Here is an 18996-nt window from a genome sequence, read left to right as displayed (position 1 = left end):
CGAGGGGAGGAGATGCTATCCAAGTCAACCTGCGAGTGTCAGGGATGGCATCATGGGAGGCGAGGCCAGAGTCCAGTTCTGAAGGGCACACAAGAGTTGGTCAGGTAAAGAGAAGGGGGGCAGGAATGGGATTAGCAGTGATTAGTGACTGTGGGCTGGTGCACTGGCCTGGAATCCAGCATGCAGCAAGAGTATCCCTGATGGGGTTGAGGTCCCAGACTGCCCAGTGGATCTTTCTTCTCTGAATACAGACACCATCTGCCCTTCATCTCCTCTCTTGCATCTTGAGGTATTCTTTCCAATGGTCTAGACCTCTGAAGAAGCGTTGCTGCTGCTAAGTCACTTCAGTCGTGTCTGACTCTGTGCGACCCCATAGACAGCAGTCCACCAGGCTCTCCCGTCCCTGGGATTGTCCAGGCAAGAACACTGGAGTGGGTTGCCATTTCCTTCTCCAATGCATGAAAGTGAAAAGTGAAAGTGAGGTTGCTCAGTCGTGTCTGACTCTTAGTGACCCCATGGACTGCAGCCCACCAGGCTCCTCCGTCCATGGGATTTTCCAGGCAAGAGTACTGGAGTAGGGTGCCATTGCCTTCTCCGCAAGAAGTGTTAATACCCAACTAATGTTTCTTTTGGGCTTCCCTGGTGGCTCAGTGGTAAAGAATCTGCCTGCCAATGCAGGAGACACAGGTTCCATCCCTGGGTTGGGAAGGTCCCCTGGAGAAGAAAATTGCAACCCACTCCAGTATTCCTGCCGGGGAAACCCCATGGATGGAGGAGCCTGGTGGGCTACAGTCCATGGGGTCACAAAGAGTTGGACACTAAGCAACTAAGTCGACCATGGCAACAACGTTTCTTTATCTTCACCCACGCCCCCGGACTCTCCCTGTCTCTGCTGAGGGCCAAACCACCTTAAGGTTCTTCAGCTCTGGTGTCTCTTCTGCCAAAAGACCTACCAGGCTTCCAGGTTGGGCTTGGTCCCCTCCTGGTGCTCACTCAGCCCCGTGTTCCCTGCAGTGGGTCACATTATACAGCGATAGTTACCTTTCATTTTCCTTTGCCAACTCAGCCTCCTGGCAAGTTATACTATGGCTAAAACTTTCTCTAATGTAGTTTATTCACTTCTTAATCCAGGCATTTAACACTCATTGAATCTGCTAGGAAGTCAAGTATACCCATCCAGCCAAGAATGTTCTCTGTGTGAGAGCCACTGGATGTAGTTATCTGTGGATGATAAAATATCTGCCTTGAACAACTGGTTTGACCTGTAGCCATGGAAGTTCCATTGCTGAGTGAGTTCACTTTCACTTTTATGCATCGGAGAAGGAAATGGCAACCCACTCCAGTGTTCTTGCCTGGAGAATCCCAGGGACGGGAGAGCCTGGTGGGTTGCTGTCTATGGGGTTGCGAAGAGTCAGACACGACTGAAGTGACTTAGCAGCAGCAGCAGCCACAAAGAAAAAACGTAGAAACCACCCCCAATGGCTTAATTATCTACTACTAGAAATTAAAATCGGAGATTTAAGGGACAAATTAGCCAATAACAGTCCTTCTTACAGTTTTATTTTTTTCTTTTGGCTTCATGGCCTGGCTGCAGGACCTTAGTTTCCCCCCCGAGATCCAACTGGGGCCCACAGCAGTGAAAAGTTGGCCTCTAACCGCTGGACTTCCAGGGAAGTCCCTCCTGACGCTTACATGTCCAGACATAATGGAACTGTGGCATGGATACAGGAACCAAAAATCTATCAAATCTCTGTTAGCTTCTTTCCTTATTTCTCTAAAGTGTGTGTGTGTGTGTGTGTATGTTGAGGGGGTAGGTGAATGTCCTGCCTAGTTAACAGGAGTTATTCGAAGCGTGAAAAATATTTGGCAGCATCCTACAACTGTAGGGTAAGTATTTTTAAATCTCTATTCCTTGATCACTCAAACACACCAGGTCATGAGTTTTATGCTGCTTTAGTTCTATTCAGTTCAGTCAGTTCAGTCACTCAGTCGTGTCCAACTCTTTATGACCCCATGAATTGCAGCACGCCAGGCCTCCCTGTCCATCACCAACTCCCGGAATTCACTCAGACTCACATCCATCCAGTCGGTGATGCCATCCAGCCATCTCATCCTCTGTGGTCCCCTTTTCCTCCTGCCCCCAATCCCTCCCAGCATCAGAGTCTTTTCCAATGAGTTCTATTAGGTAGTTAGAAAAGGAAAAAGGAGTCCAGAATGGTGGTGGCTGAAAGACAAGAAAGGGAAAAACCCATGAAAATAAAACAAAGGAAGGTCAGAGGACCAGAGTGAGGACCTCAGGTAAAACAAACAGCACTCCTGGCTAGCCTAATTTACACAGGGCAGACCCAGGGGGAAGAGAAAAAAACAAAAACAGGAGCCAAAATTGGGCTGGGGGGAAAGGGAAACACAAGAGTCAGAGGATTTGCAACTCGGTTTAAAAATAAAAGTCGGGGCAGGGGTCTCTGGCCGTATTTCTGCTCTGTTTAGCCCTTGGCGCGGCCAGCCCTATTTCGCCTTCTCCTTGTGACTGGTTGAACCGACAGAGGTTGTACGTGACAAAAAGGCCTTTTTAATCTTTGCTTTCGCTTTCCTTGCCCTCTCCCAGCACCCCAGTTCTCCTCCCATGGGACCCGCCCTTCTGGGGACTCTGGATTCTTTTATCTCGCCGGCGCGCCCCTGCAGGCGGCGATAGGAGCCGGGACTACAGATCCCGGCATCCCCCACTTCCCGCCCGCCACCGCCTCCGCCGCCGCCGGGGATCGACCCGGTAGTATCTCTTCTCCAGCAAAGGTTCCCAGTACCGGCGCCACTTGCCCCCGGGGATCTCGGGGGACTCAGGGGCCGGCCTGCGGGAGGCGGGCACTGCTCGGGGTGACAGCGCGAGAGCGTGGCCATGCATCTGCGCTGGCTGAGCGCGGCTCCCTGCTGGCGCGCGGTGCGGGGCGCTTGCGGGGAGCTGCGCGCCTACGGGGAGCTGCGCGCTTGGGCCCCGCGCTGCGCAGCCGGACGCCTGTGCCGCCCCCCTGGTACCGCTTGCCGCGAGCAGAGCCGCGGGCTGGGGTACGGCCCCCCGGTGGGAGGCGGCTCCCGGCTGAGGACTCGGCTAGCCGCGGGGCTGGCGGGGCTGGTGGGACTAGCCGCCGCCGCCTTCGGGCACGTGGAACGGGCGGAGATGGTGCGCAAGAGCTCCGGGGCGCAGAGCGCATCGCCCGGCAGGCCCGAGGAGGAGGACGATGAGCTGGCCCGTCGCTGCCGCTGCTTCATGGCCCCGCCGGTGACCGACCTGCGCGAGCTGCGGAGGAGGCCGGACGACATGAAGACCAAGATGGAGCTGCTGATACTGGAGACCCAGGCCCAGGTGTGCCAGGCGCTGGCACAGGTGGACGGGGGCGCCCGCTTCTCTGTGGACCGGTGGGAGAGGAAGGAAGGTGAGGAGGTCGGCCCCTAGCGGGAGGTGGAGATGGGGAAGAGAGGTCGGGTTTTAGTTTGCGGGGAGAAAATGACTCAGAATAAGGAATGGGAGTAGAGAAGGGGTACCTACACAGCGGCTGCCAGGTTAAAAGGTTCACCTTTAAAACGGTTGACACTGACAGGGTCATCAGCCCTCGGCTTCCAAACCTGCTGTCACTCTAGTGGACATTTCAAAAATCTTTGCAGTTTTATATGGCACTTTTCAAAGAAGTCTTAAGGTCAGTTTTAACCCACAGGCAAGGATGCCCAAGGTTGTAATTGAGCATAGATTTGTCTCTACGTTTCATCTCTTTCTCCGGGTTCGTTTAGCCATTCTCCTTCTCTGGAGATGGAAAGAGAGAGTCTCTTGCTTACTGCCAGCTAGACTCCTCCTGCTGAGGGTGTTGTGACTGTGTCTTTTGCCCAGGTTTCGCAAGAAATGGCTAGCAGTTCAGCCAAGTGCACCCATCGTATTTCCTGCTGGAAGAGTGTTTACCTCAGATGGCAAGATACTTAAGGATTAAGACCCAGTTCTTATAGACTCATATATTCATGTTATTACCTATACCGTGAAACCCTATATCTTGGTCATAAACTTAAAGGATTTTTGATCCTTCTTACCTGGAAATACTACAGCAACTTCTTATCAGCTGGTTTTGGATTGTGATATTGACACATTTATTTTAAATGAAACTAAGTCTGGTTTTCTTAGTGTTTTTCGTCTTGTAGCTTTTTATTTAAGCCTTCTTTTTTTTTTTTTCCCCTGGCCTTGCCTTCTGGCTTGTGGGACCTTAGTTCCCTGACCAGGGACTGAACCTTGGTCCTCAGCAGTTACGGTTCAGAGTCCTAACCACTGGACTGCCAGGGAGTTCCCTATCTTGTAATGTTTTTAAGTGAAGACTGTTGATTCAGGAGACAACTTGGACTGGCTGTGTGACCTTCCAAAGTTACTTTTTGTGCCTCTGTTTCCTCATCTATGAAATGAAATTTTGTATGAGTGTTCAGTTCAGTTCAGTCGCTCAGTCGTGTCCAGCTCTTTGCGACCCCATGAATCGCAGCATGCTAGGCCTCCCTGTCCATCACCGACTCCTGAGTTCACTCAGACTCACGTCCATCGAGTCAGTGATTCCATCCAGCCATCTCATCCTCTGTCGTCCCCTTCTCCTGCCCCCAATCCCTGCCAGCATCAAAGTCTTTTCCAATGAGTCACCTCTTTGCATAAGGTGGCCAGAGTACTGGAGTTTCAGCCTTAGCATCATTCCTTCCAAAAAAATCCCAGGGCTGATCTCCTTCAGAATGGCCTGGTTGGATCTCCTTGCAGTCCAAGGGACTCTCAAGAGTCTTCTCCAACACCACAACATAAATATATATGAACTGCTACAGATACTGTTTGATGCTTAGAAGGCACTGAGACAAATTGTTTGGGTCATTTGCTAGTTGTGTGTTTCTGGAGATGGTGTTTTGCTTTCCGGGCCTCAGTTTTCTCATTTGAAATATACAGGGGTTGTACTGGATCCCATCCAGCTCTAAAAATTCTTAGAAATAAAACAAGCCAAACATGAAGCTTCAGGAAACAATTCTAGTGTCTTAAAAAAACAAACATACCAGCTACTGGGAGTAAAGCTCATATTGACTCTTTGCAACCCTAGGGACTATAGCCCTCCAGACTCCTCTGTCCAAGGAATTCTCCAGGCAAGAATATTGGAGTGGATTGCCATTTCCTTCTCCAGGGGATCTTCCCCACAAAGGGATCGAACCCGCTTCTCTTACGTTTGCTGCATTGGCAGGCGGTTCTTTACCACTAGCACTGCCTGAGAAGCCTTAAAGGTCATATACCCAAATGTTAATATGTATCTCACTCAGTTTAAGCCTCCGAATCCCTTAAGCATTCAGATAGCTACTGTTTTTTAATTACCTGTAAACGAAATTAAAAGGCAAACAGCACACTGAGAGAAAACCAATTAAAACAATATGGAACTCTTGAAAGTGAGGGTGAAATCGCTCAGTTGTGTCCGACTCTTTGCGACCCCATGGACTATAGCCTACCAGGCTCCTCAGTCCATGGAATTTTCCAGGCAAGAGTACTGGAATAGGTTGCCATTTCCTTCTCCAGGGGATCTTCCTGACCCAGGGATTGAACCCGGGTCTCCTGCATTGCAGGCAGATGCTTTTACTGTCTGAGCCAAGTTCAAATATATTCATTCCAGTTTTTAATCTTAGTTTTCTCACATACCATAACAAATAGATGCCGTTCTGGATGGTCTTATTTGAAGGGAAACTATTTCAGTAATTTATTTTAGAGGATGATGTAAGGATGTAGGGGCTTCCCAGGTGGCTTAGTGGTAAAGAATCTACCTGTTAATGCAGGAGAAATGGGTTCCAAGCCTGGGTTTGGAAAATCCCGTAGAAAAGGAAATGGCAACCCACTCCAGTATTCTTGCCTGGACTATCCCATGAACAGAGAAGCCTGGCAGGCTACAGTCCATGGGGTTGCAAAGAGTCAGACAGGACTTAGCAACTAAACAACAACAAACAGTGACATAGAAGAAATGGTGATGTGAAGAGTTAAAATATTTGCTTATAGTCAATAGAAAATATCATAGTGCTAAGCTAGTTATCTAATTTTATTGTATTTAACAATTATAAATACACTGATATGGAAGATTTGGAAAGTAGAGAAGGAAAATAACTCCTAATCCCACCATCTTCTTGCAGCAGTAGTTTTCAGCTTTGTACATAACCCTTACATTCTCTCCTCATTTTACATTTCTGTTCACAGGAGGTGGCGGCATCAGCTGTGTACTTCAAGATGGGCATGTTTTTGAAAAGGCTGGGGTTAGCATTTCTGTTGTTCATGGAAATCTTTCTGAGGAAGCAGCAAAGCAAATGAGAAGCAGAGGAAAACTACTGAAGACAAAAGATGGTAAATCAGACAATCTCAGTTCAGTTCAGTCGCTGAGTCGTGTCCGACTCTTCATGACCCAGTGGACCACAGCACGCCAGGCCTCCCTGTCCATTACCAAATCCCAGAGTACTGAAACTCATCTCTATTGAGTCGGTGGTGCCATCTAACCATCTCATCCTCTGTCGTCTCCTTCTCCTGCCTTCAATCTTTCCCAGTATCAGGGTCTTTTCAAATGAGTCAGCTCTTTGCATTAGGTTGTCAAAGTATTGGAGTTTCATCTTCAACATCAGTCCTTCCAATGAACACTCAGGACTGGTCTCCTTTAGGATGGACTGGTTGGATCTCCTTGCAGTCCAAGGGACTCTCAAGAGTCTTCTCCAACACCATAGTTCAGAAACATCAATTCTTTGGTGCTCAGCTTTCTTTATAGCCCAACTCTCACATTCATATATGACTACTGGAAAAACCATAGCCTTGATGAGACAAGCCTTTGTTGGCAAAGTAATGTCTCTGCTTTTTAGTATGCAGACAATCTTGGCAGCCCTTTAATAGTTCCTGCAAACCTTTTCTCCCCATAAATTTTATTTGTAAAAGTAACACTGATTCTATAAAATTCCATTCAGTTGCATATACCAGATGAACCTGTTCACAGTTTTTTTTAATGACAACTCACTCCAGTATTCTTGATTGAGGAATTCCGTTGACAGAGGAACCTTGCAGGCAACAGTCCATGGGGTCGCAAAGAGTCGGACATGACTGAGCAATTAAGCATACACACAAACATATGTAGGTATATATACACTCACACACATTTGCACATAGGCACATGTGCTAAAGTGTTAGCAGTTGTCTGTTCGTTTTTTGACCTTGAGGTATGTGGGATCTTAGTTCCCTGACCAGGGATTGAACCGCAGGCTTTTGGCAGTCAGAGTGAGGAGTCCTAAGCTCTGTACCAGCTGGGGATTCCTCACAGTTATTTTTTAAAAATTATGTTTTAAGAGATAAATAAAAAAGCAACCTTTGAAAATTGATTCAGAAACCATGTTGGAGTTAATTTGTATCAAGCCTGGTGTTCAAGTGCAGTTCTCTCTTTTCCTTTCCAGGTAAATTGCCGTTTTCTGCCATGGGCGTGAGCTCTGTCATTCACCCCAAGAATCCTCATACTCCTACTATCCATTTCAACTACAGATACTTCGAGGTGGAAGAAGCTGACGGTAAGCATCTCAAGCTGTGAAAAGTATTATTGTGCAAAATGAGTATTTTAAAACAGGTTATTAGGCATAACACCTAAAGTCAAGAAAAATTAAGTACAGTCTTAATTGTTTCAGGAGGCACGTGAAGGCTTACTCCTTGGCAGGTGCAATGGATTATATACACTAGACATGAAAAGTGAAAGCAGTGTTGGCTGGACTCTGATGTCCCCATATTTCCTCCAACGCAAAGAATGGTGTAATGCACCTGAACTAAAAGTGCACATAGGGTTCTTTGCAAATACTAATTTATTACAAACAAAGGGAAACCTCACGTGCAATGTTAAGTTGCCACTGAGAATTTGCTTTTGGAAATTATTTTCCACATCTGTAGCTTTGCCAGTCCCCAGTGCATTATCAGTGGCTTTACGATGGGGTACAGTTGATCATGCCTCAGGATGTAAATATAGTTCCAGCCTATGTGTGCCATTAGTTGGGCTGTTACCCTGTCCAAGCTCCTAAGCAGTGCATGCCGCTGCTGTGCTTGCCTCTGCAGGTGACGGCATTTAAAGCAACGTGTCTAACTTTTCCTTTAGAGCAGCATCCACTTGAATCACATGTCTTGATTTGGTAGGTAACACCCTGTGGTGGTTTGGTGGTGGATGTGACCTTACCCCAACATACTTGAACCAAGAGGATGCGGTCCATTTTCACAGGACTCTCAAGGAGGCATGTGACCAGCATGGTCCAGATCTCTATCCCAGATTTAAAAAGTGGTAGGTAAAGTTATTGAACTTCTCATGATCCCTACATGTGTACCATTCCTTCTATAGCTCCTGAAGGCACTACTGTGTCACTACATACCTTTTGCAGCTTATGGAGGTTGAACTGTTTTCTTTGCCCAGCAGAAGTGAGATACCAGTTTTACATGGTTTTAATGTTAAACCAGATGATTAGCATATAAACTTGAAGGTGATCTATGCCTGAGAATCGGAGACTTTTTAATCCTAAGTTGGGATACAGTAAGTCCCCTACAAATAAACAAGTTCCATTCCAAGAGTGCGTTCATAAGTCCAACAAAGTTAGCCTAGGTACCCAGGTAATACAATCAGTCATACAGTATTGTACTGGAATAGATTTATAATGTTTTTCACACAAATAATATATAAATAGACAAACACAGACAGGAAATAAAGAAAACATTTTTAATCTAACAAACAGTACAGTGACTTGAGAAGTACAGCATAGTACCAGCTGCAGACTGCCGTTTTTGTGCTTGCTTCTGAGCATCCTGGGCTCGAAATAAGGGTACTGTACACTGTGTGGTACTGGACTGTAAAGGGCACAGAAGCACATGTACTTGCATGTACACCAGACACGGGAACTAACTTAGAAGATTGGGCGTGCACAACTGTAGAAGCTTTGAAAATTTGCAACTTGAAGGTTCGTATGTAAGGGACTTACTGTATTAAATTCTCACCCCACATGAGGATTATCATCTCGTTGTTGCCATAGAAATGTGTTAGAGCATGGGAAGAGTTGGAGAACTGTTAGGAGAGGTGCAAATGTACCGGAGATTTGGGACAAGGAGAACACTGGGGTTGGAAACTTTGTGAAAGAAACTCTAATGATAAAGAAAAGAGTTACCCAGGGTATTTGATAGACATGAACTGGAATCTCTGCATAAGTTAACTGGAATAAGAATAAAGTACTCATCACTGCTTGGAGCTAAATGCCATTCTAGAAAAAGAAGGAACAGAAAGGGTTTGGGGTGGGTTGTTTTTGCTTTGTTTTTAGTGCTAACATTTGTAGACTCTTGCTGTTATTTATGTAAGAATATGGAGTTCAGTTTTAAAATCCTCAGAAAAGATAAGACATTTACATAACCTCTTTTTGATTTGACATTACCACTGAACACTGCATAGCCGTGGAACAGAGGTGTAAGAATTGTTTTTTTGTTACATATTAGCTTCCTTCCAGCAGGAGGATGGGATATTCTCTCTTTTTTTTGGGGGGGGGGGGGTTTCCTTTTATCCCTGTTACTGAAGAACTTTATCTGAGTCGTATTAAGAAAATATCAGATACAGGCTAGTTAAAAAGTTTTTAGTGTATTTAGTTAAATCTCTTAATTTCATAATCCCATGAAGAGAGATGTGGAATTAATATGATTTCATTAAAGCTGGCTTTACAGCCTTGCTCTGGCTGTTCTTTAACTCTGTTAATAAAATGTATGTGTGAAAAAAAGTCAAGAAGTTGCAGTCAAGATGAATTATACCAGTGCATCAGTTCTAGGGATTTGTATCTTCTGCCCCTGCCCCCCACCTTTTTTTAAATTTTAAACTATTAAGGCTATTTTCACGATAACCTTTTCAGTAGTTTTTAGTTTTCGTTTGTACAATTTTTCCTGTTTACAAACCCTTATTATATCAAGATAATGGAAAGAAGTCAACTATTTCCACGAAGTCAGCTGTTAGCAGTTAGGAAGTCACTTAGGAAATCTGCTCTAGTGGGCCCAGATGGGGAAGACTGTAGACCAAATTGATAGTCTCATGCGCTGGCTCACAAGGGCAGCCTTTAACATTCTGAGGACTCTTGCTCTCTGAACGTTTCCTTCCAGCAACCCTCCCCTGAGTCACGCATACTGTAGAGTCATCACGTTTTATTGCTGAGAGAGACCTTAGAGGTAATTTACTGTACCTTCCTTTGGTGAATAAGAACTGATTCAGAGAGCTTAGGGGTTAGCCCCTGGTCATGGACTTGGTGGCATTGTTGGTGGAGGGTTCCTGCCTCCTGCAAAAGCAGCAATGCTTCCGAGGGCAGCAGCATCATTTGTTTTAAGAAATACGACTAGTAAGAGTGGACTCTGTTTTTCTTTTCAGTAAAGGTCTTACAACGCCACGTTAGATAGACTTGTATTCACTTGCCTACTTGATTTGTAGGTAAAAGTGTAAGCGTTTTCTACATCGGTAATAACTGCAGGAAATCTGTCTAAAACTCTAGTTTCATTTTAGATGTGCACAGAAAGAAAGGGCACTGAGCTGGCATTAGTCAGGGATGGTGCTGTAAGCTGAAATGCTCACACTGATTTCACGTACGTCTCTTTTTCCTTCTGTGGTCCTGCTGTGTTTTCCAGGTGTGACGATTACTTTTTTATAGCCCATCGTGGGGAGCGGAGGGGTATCGGGGGCATCTTTTTTGATGACCTCGACTCTCCATCCAAGGAGGAGGTGTTTCGCTTTGTGCAGAGCTGCACCCAGGCGATCATTCCTTCTTACGTCCCCCTTGTGAAGAAGCACTGTGATGACTCCTTCACTCCCCAGGAGAAGCTGTGGCAGCAGCTCCGCAGAGGACGGTGAGTGAGCGACAGGAGCGTGAACCTTCTCGTGTCATAAGAGGTGGGAGGGTGGAGTGGAGCAACTGTAATAACCGTGGGTGATGGTCATCTTGGCCAGTACTTTGTCAGAGCTGTGTTAATGCTCACCCTGCTTTCTTTTCATAACTAGATAAATAACAAAGTGAATTAAAAAAACACTGTGAAATAGTATTATAAAAAGAGCAAAGTTTGTTTAATCTGTCTGTACATTAGAGACTCATATTAGGCTTATAGTAAGTACTTGTTGAATTTAATTCAGCTGATTTCTTTTAGTTTTTCTTCGAGCAATACCTTCCAACCTTCTGCCAAGGTAGGAGAATCATTTAATGTTTTTGCTGCTTTGTAAATTCTGAATCGTACCTTTTTTTTGTTTAACTTCAGGTTTTCATGGAAGTCATTATAATGAAAATGATTGTTTTAGAAATTGTTAGGGAACTGTAATGATATTCGTTTGTTATGGAACTGTTCATATGTGCTGGCCAGTACGTTAGGCAGTTTGCATCTAATTTTTCATCACAAACCTATGGAACTGGTATAACTGTCATCATTTTACAGATGATAAAACTTAGTGTCAGCGAAGTAAGTCCCTTGCCCAAGTTTACACCGCTGGCAAATCAAAGATCCCAGATGTGGAACCAGGCCATTGTGCCTTCAAACCCTGCAGGCCTTCTTCCATGTGAATGGTTAAGCAGCTAGTGTTGCCAGCCGCGATGCTCATTTTGGCCACCCCGCTCTGTGCGCTGAGTTGGTGAGCTCAGTTGGATGACCCGCACGGGGGCATCTTCAGCTGGGGTGTGATTGTGAATCTGCTGCAGATGAGCCACTCTTCCAGCTCACAGTGGTTTCTCATTACCATCTTAAATCGCATGTGTTCTACTGGTCCATGCCTACAAAAATGGATTTTCTCATTTATATTAATTCTGTCTTGGGCATATGAAGCTTTGGGAACTGAAGGAGATAAGGCTAATGCCCTGAAAACGTTCAGTTAGATACTGTTCCCAGTCTAAAGATAAATGTTTGTTATTTACACTTTCTTAGAACTGCCTGTGCCTGCCTACTCCCTGTGTATAAAACTTGGGAAAATGAGAATTGATTGTGTTCTTGTCAGACATTTATTAAACAGGGGCATTTTTTTAAGGACAGGTGTGTTTTTTGGTCCTATGATTTCCCAAATGCACCCTTTCTCCTCCTTCCCTTTCTCTTGACATTCATCCTATGCCCCTATGGCCAGGGCCCATGCTGGGCAGAGATGTTCATAGTTTAGTGGGGAGGACCATCCTAAGAGGGTAAATTAAAACTCTGGAAAAAAGTAAAACAAAAGTAAAACAAAAGAACAAAAAAAGAGAAACAATTAATACATAAATAAACCACACTCTGTGGAAAGTGCAATGTTCTTGTTTTACGTGAGATTTCTTATGCAAAGCCAGCAGGGTTTGTTACTACTTAGGAGGTGAAGCCTTTAAAACTTTTTGGACATAGGAATAATGTCTTATTCTGTTTGTTTTATTATTGTTATTAATTGACAGCATATTTTGAGAGTTCCATTTGCGTGTATCATTGCATGTCGTGTTTTTTGAATTTGGCAGAAGTGTGGGGTGTTAGGTTAATTTTCTGTGGTGTGGTAGGTGACGGTACTTTTCAAAGAGGCCCATTCTACTGTCCTTATCTCTGGGCCTTAAAATGGCAGTCAACTCTGGGACTTAAGATAACCCTAGCTCTTTTTTGTGGTTATGAGCCCTGACGTCACTTTCTTACATGGCATTCATAACCCATTATCTGTATTACTTTTCCCCACTTTCTGTCGCCCCAAATAAAACTTTCCCCTGTGGTGGTCAGGCTGCTTATCTTTTGACTTGACAGCCTCTTCTTTGGCAGTCTCATTTAGTCTTGTGGTGGTACACTGGTAATGAACCTGCCTGCCAATGCAGGAGACGCGGCTTGGATCCCTAGGTCGGGAAGATCCCTTGGAGGAGGAAACGGAAACCCACTCCATTATTCTTGTCTGGGAAATCCCATGGACAGAGAAGTCTGGCAGGCTACAGTCCACAGGGTTGCAAAGAGTCAGACATGGTTGAACACACGTGCCTGCCCTCAGTTACTTTTGTTCTCTCCCCAGACCTTGAACCTCCAGTCTTAGGAGGTGCTTTTCTAGTTTCTTTTTCGGAGAAACTAAACATCTGTAACTTATTTTGTTGTATTTTGGGACAGGGAAACAGGATAGATGGATATCAAGGTAGATATCAGTTATATTAAAGGGAATGGCTGAGGTTCATAGTTTACAGATATCTCGGAGAGGATAAATGTATGGAAAGGATCGGAAAGATCAGATCTAAGCAAAACCTGGTGAAAGTCAGGCTACACAAGAAGGAACATTGTTCACTTAAACAGGAAAGCAGCACAAGGATTCGCTCATGAGCACAAGAGGCTCATTTGGGAGCTCCTTACAGGGGTCTCTGAACAAGACGTCAGTACAAGTAGAGAATCACAGCCATCCCTTAAATATCACGTTTCAGAAAGATAACATCAGGGGTGCGAAAGGAAGTTGAGAGACTGATGTTTTTTTCCTGTGGTCTTAGGAAGAAGTTAAGAAGATTGACTTAAGTTATCTTTTGAAACAGACTAAAGAAGGTATTAGTTATTAGTGCACAAAACTTAATCGGTGATAAATGATGAGAAGTAGAAAGGGGGTCCATGAATGTAACTTATTTAAATTTTCTCAGAGCCATTGGCAAGTTTCCACAGTGAAGGGTGCTTTCTAAAAATTGAAGTACTGTTGAAATCTAGAGAATATGTTTTTTGTTATTGTTGTGATTAAATTACAGTAATCAGTGCATTAATGATAATATCTGAGGGAAGTTTGGACCAAGAGACTAGTTTTTGAAGGAGTTGAGAAATGATTTGAAGGGGGAACTGTTTATTGAAATTTTCAGCTTTATGAGTCATTTTTTGGCTAGTAGAAATGATCTTTTTGAAGTATCTCCAAGAAGTTGGAGAGAAAAGACCCTTTTGTAAAGAATCTTTTGATGTTAAAGGAAATCACAGATTTTTAAGCTAGACGGAGTTTAGATATGACTCTGTGTCTGTTAATGGCAGACTTATATCCTGAACCAGGTTTTAGTTGATGTTAAGGATATTTTTCTAAGAAAATAAAGCTAAGCATTGCAACTCAAATCACTACTACCTTTCATTATGACTTTTGTCATCAGTCTGCAGCAAGACAGAATTGTATGACTGCTTAACTACTTTAAGGAAAGGAAATACCTGGGATATGTTAGTAACTATAGATAGAGTTCTGTTAACTGTTCTTGGCTTTTCAGTTACAAGAACTTTACACTGTCTTAGTTCATGTGAGTTATTAGCAGTGAAATGAAGTCTTCGACTCAAACATCTCAGACTCAATGGGAGCCCCAGAGAGAGCTGCTCTATCCTGATAAAGGGTGCCATTTGCTTATCTTAATTGTTTTTGTGCCTTCAAGTTCTAAGCTTTGTGTTCATCCTGTTTATTTATTGGAAAACATAACCTTATTGTTTTGTAACTGCTCTGTGCTGGGGCTGAATCTATATCCTCTTGTTTGCTGGATAGAATACCCTTTTCTTTATGCCTGTCCGGATGGAGAAAAGTCAGCTGATGAGACTGGTGTTTCCTGTGCCAGTTAACAGCTGGTGGGGTGAGGGTGGTGGGAAGATGCCCACCAACCCCCACACACCCCCCCACCCATCTCCCCCCATGAAGTATTTATTATGGACTAATTGTAAGACTATACTCACAAGCTCTTAATCGTATTTGATGTCTTCATCTCAGGTATGTAGAATTTAACCTGCTGTACGATCGGGGTACAAAGTTTGGCCTCTTCACTCCGGGATCCAGGATCGAAAGCATCTTGATGTCTTTACCTCTCACTGCCCGGTAAGAATAACTCATGAGAAAGATAGGTATTCTTCACCCCCTCCCCACCCCCAGTCCTCTGACCCCTACACAGCATGAAGATTGATAACTACAAATAGCTTTCCTAAAGATTTCATTGGTTTTGACTTTGCTGTCTTTATAAGAAAATCACAGGCAAAAAAGGAATAGGCTACAGCCTGCAAAATGTATGTGACCCCAAGAGCCCAAGATATTTATTACTCAACCCTTTACAGGGAAAGTTATCTAGGTGATTTAGTTGCTAAGTCGTGTCCGACTCTTTGCGACCCCATAGACTGTAGCCTGCCAGGCTTCTCTGTCCGTGGGATTTCCCAGGCAAGAGTACTGGAGTAGGTTGCCATTCCCTTCTTCAGGGGATCTTCCTGATCCAGGGATTGAACCTGTGTCTACTGCCATCAGTGAAGCCCAAAGTTTGCCAGCCCCCGGTCTAAACCAGTGTTTGCTGCTGCTGCTAAGTCGCTTCAGTCGTCGTGTCTGACTCTGTGTGACCCCATAGATGGCAGCCCACCAGGCTCCCCCGTCCCCAGGATCCTCCAGGCAAGAACACTGGAGTGGGTTGCCATCTCCTTCTCTAATGCATGAAAGTGAACAGTGAAAGTGAAGTCGCTCAGTCGTGTCCGACTCTTAGCAACCCCATGGACTGCAGCCCACCAGGCTCCTCCATCCATGGGATTCTCCAGGCAAGAGTACTGGAGTGGGGTGCCGTTGCCTTCTCCATTTACCAGAGTTCATACTACAGTTTTAGCCATTTTCACCATTGTTTATATATTTGTATATAATAATCTGACATATTATTTACTTAAATTTTGTATTCATATTTTCAGAGAGAAAATTAAAGACAAACCAACAGTTTTGTCATAAATAGAAATGAACACATTAAAATAAAAGAAAAAGTACTAAGCTAAAAAAAAAGTTTGCCCATGGATCATCTGAGGTTCTATACTTTATGAAACCCTAGATTGTAGTAAAAGTGTGTTTTGGCTCTGGAATATTAATATTAGCTAGACTTTGCTCCAGGAATTATATTAAGAAATTTTATTTCTTTAGCAGCAAATATTTTTTGAAAGCTTAGTGGAGACAAAGAGTTATAGGACTTTTTATTACCCTTAGAATTTTATTTAGTTTAGATAAAGAGGTGTGTATGTTGTTTATTTATTTTTTATTGTTATTACATGTTTTTGCTTCTGTTTTGAACCTCCACAGATGGGAGTACATGCATTCACCCTCAGAGAACTCCAAAGAAGCTGAAATTCTCGAAGTTTTGCGCCATCCAAGGGACTGGGTGCCTTGATGCAGACAGAGCAGCCTTCCCGGGGCCCGGGGGGACATCAGTGCACCTCCTGATCCACTGGCCGACACCACCCCCATGGTGTGGCACTTAGTTACCTGTGTCTTAGAGTTCCAGTCTTCTTTCTCTACCCTGGAGTCTGCCTCCTTGACAGGTGGTGAAATGTGTTTTAAGCACGGGAAGCTTCCACCAAATGCTGTTGGTGATGGGTAGTGAGGTGGCAGCTTGTCAACTGGTTGATGTAAAAGCTCATTTGTACTTTAGAATCATTTTATATGACAAGTTTACAAACAATGACATTGTATTTCCAAGAATTGGTTAAGAGGATCTAACTATTATAATTTGTTTCAGGAAACTTCTCATGTTACTTTTGCTTCATGTATTAAGATTTAGTTTCTGCCACAAAAGTCTGTTTTGGGGTAAATTTTATTTTCATTAATTCAATAAGATTTAGAATGGTAAGTTTAGAAAGCTGCTGGAAATGAAGGTAAAAATTTTACTTTGTCATTGCTGAAGTTTCTTAGATCATAATCTTTATATCTTTGGAGACCATAATTTGGTAAAATATTCATTTTTATAATGATAGATGTTTAGAAACACTGGAAATTTTCTTAATCTCTGCATGTGTTACAATTCAGTGATTACCTACAGTTTACTGTAAAGTGACATCACTGTTATTTAAACAAGAAATATCTAAGTGGCATTTTGATTTTTGTTGATGTTGAAAGTCTATGCACTTTTCAGCGTGAAAACTTATATCCTTGAATTCCGATATTTGCACACTTCTTTACAGAGGTTTAGACTAAGAACAATCGGGGGATGTTGTAAATTTAGGGAATGTTTCTCATTTAGGAAGTGAGAAACATTTTCCTTCTGTAATTAGAGCAGACTTAACTAATGTAAGAAGCGTGTAGGCATTTTATAAACATATTTCTTAGGAGATGCACTAATTGAAATGACCCTCTTTTAAAATTAGAGATTCTGCAAGTCTTACCTTTGCTCCTAAGAGAAAATCACAACAGAGTTTCTGAGACTTTTTTGTTCAAGAAATAAAATGAATGTATTTTATTCATAATATATTGTAGTTTATAAGGAATGGTGTCTTCCTACACGTTATTAAGCATTATTTTGGAATATGTTGAATGTATGGTTGTGTGTGACTCTTCAGAGCTTGAAGATGTATGACTTCTTCAGTTCTCTTCCTGCAAGTATGCTGATAAGTTTTGTTATGAAGTATACCTAAGGAAGGTTTGTACTTTTCATTTTTTTCTAGGATAGTTGATTTAGGAAAGATGCATATTTCTTAGTACTCAAACCATAATTCCTCATTCCTGAGTATTTTAGCCAAGAAAAATGTAGGTTTTGTACTTGAGTTTTCATAGCAGGTATATTCTCAGTAGCCATTTGGAAATAACACAAATGCCCATCAGCAGGTAAATGGGTAACCAGGTTATAAGATATCCTTATGTTAAAATACTACTCCACAATGACAGGAAACGTCTACTGATAAATGCAGCAACATGGGTGAATATCACAAAATGGTTATGCTAAGTAAAAAAAACCAGACAGAAAAGAACACACTCACTGTATGACCTCATTATATGGAAACCTAGAAAAGTCAAAACTCTTAACAAGAGAAAGCGTATCAGTGATTGCCAGGGGCTGGGTAGGGGAATCCACTGTGAAAGGGAGCAAAAGAATGTTTTGAAGTGATGCAGATATTCTGTATATTGGTGTATTGATTGGGGCACTGACACCAGCCTATACATTTATCAGAGCTCATTGAGCTGGACACTTAAAATCATGGAATTTTATTTTGTTTATGACTTATAATTCAACAAAGTCGGACAGATAAAAAAAATATTATTAGGCATATAGGAGCAAAATGTTCAGTATACTTCAGTTTGCCTTTTACAATAAAAAGTCCCTATCATATAGATCTGCCAACCTTGTGTTTGGGGTTATTGGGGTCTGGTCATTGGACTAAGAAAGATTTCATAAATTTTCGGTACATGTCAGTTTTTTTATACTCTTCAGTAATCTTGTCTTTTTCTTACAGATGAGACTATAGGGGAAAAAATAGCAGAATTGCATAACTATTGGAAAATCATTCTGTTGTTATTCAAAGTGAATTTTTGTTTCAAATGTGTGTTGATAGAGCCTGTTGGAGGCCCAGGGTATACCTCTAAATGCCTTGGACACCTAACTGCTGCTGTCTTACACAGTATATTGATGGTCATAAAGAGTGGAAATTTGGGGGAGGGATATAGATGCTTTGGAGCAAATTTCTAACCTCTACTTTATGACTGTATTCTGCTTACCCACCTGTTCAACTGAGTAATTAATGAGATAAAAACTTCTGCATGCTAAAGAGCATCAGATTAGAAGACCAAATAATCTTTTTTTTTTTTAATGCTTTATCCTTCCACGAGTCATTTGCTGTTACAATTCATCAAGGCTGGAATCGTGTTCGGGTTTGTTTTACTCACGCCTGTGCCTGGTTAGGCTGACTCAGAGGTTAGGCTCAGCTCCGATGGTGAATCTAGTGTCTGCAGGTGGCTCAGAGCACACATTCCACCCAGCAAGGCAGAGGCAGTGCCTTCTGATCTCGCCCCAGAGGCTGTGCAGTGTCTCTTCTTCACCTTCTTTTGGTTACAAGTGAGTCACTAAGAATGGCTCCTGATCCACAGGGGCAGGAATTGTACCCCAGCTCTCAGTGGGAGGCGTGCCACGGATCTGTGATCATCTTCAAGACTGCCACAGAGCCTTTCACTCTCAAAACCACAGAATAGATTTGGCACCCCTCCCTCATTGCCCTAGTCAAATCCTGTTGCGTCCCCCTTTGAAATGTTTCTTTTCCCCACC

General features: G+C 43.2%; 1 protein-coding gene across 1 annotated transcript; it reads left to right on the top strand.

The window, feature by feature from the left end:
• Positions 1-2684: 2684 nt before the first annotated feature.
• CPOX (coproporphyrinogen oxidase) lies at positions 2685-18068 on the top strand. The gene is made up of 7 exons (XM_069579076.1): positions 2685-3428; positions 6230-6373; positions 7459-7569; positions 8180-8321; positions 10679-10897; positions 14721-14825; positions 16047-18068. Exons 1-7 carry the CDS (start codon positions 2894-2896, stop codon positions 16132-16134), a joined length of 1344 nt encoding a protein of 447 aa, XP_069435177.1. The 5' UTR covers positions 2685-2893; the 3' UTR covers positions 16135-18068.
• Positions 18069-18996: the final 928 nt, after the last annotated feature.

The sequence above is a fragment of the Ovis canadensis genome, chromosome 1, assembly GCF_042477335.2.
Source record: "Ovis canadensis isolate MfBH-ARS-UI-01 breed Bighorn chromosome 1, ARS-UI_OviCan_v2, whole genome shotgun sequence".
Taxonomy (NCBI): Eukaryota; Metazoa; Chordata; class Mammalia; order Artiodactyla; family Bovidae; genus Ovis; species Ovis canadensis.
Note: the sequence above shows the minus strand (reverse complement) of the source record. Positions and strands in the feature narration are given on the sequence as shown.

What these genes read in the sequence shown, in the direction of transcription:
- CPOX (XM_069579076.1), top strand. Translation starts at nt 2,894, where the DNA reads ATGCATCTGCGCTGGCTGAGCGCGGCTCCCTGCTGGCGCGCGGTGCGG. An exon ending in CAGCAGCTCCGCAGAGGACG is followed by an intron (nt 10,898 to 14,720) that starts GTGAGTGAGCGA and finishes TCTTCATCTCAG; the next exon opens with GTATGTAGAATTTAACCTGC. An exon ending in TCTTTACCTCTCACTGCCCG is followed by an intron (nt 14,826 to 16,046) that starts GTAAGAATAACT and finishes GAACCTCCACAG; the next exon opens with ATGGGAGTACATGCATTCAC.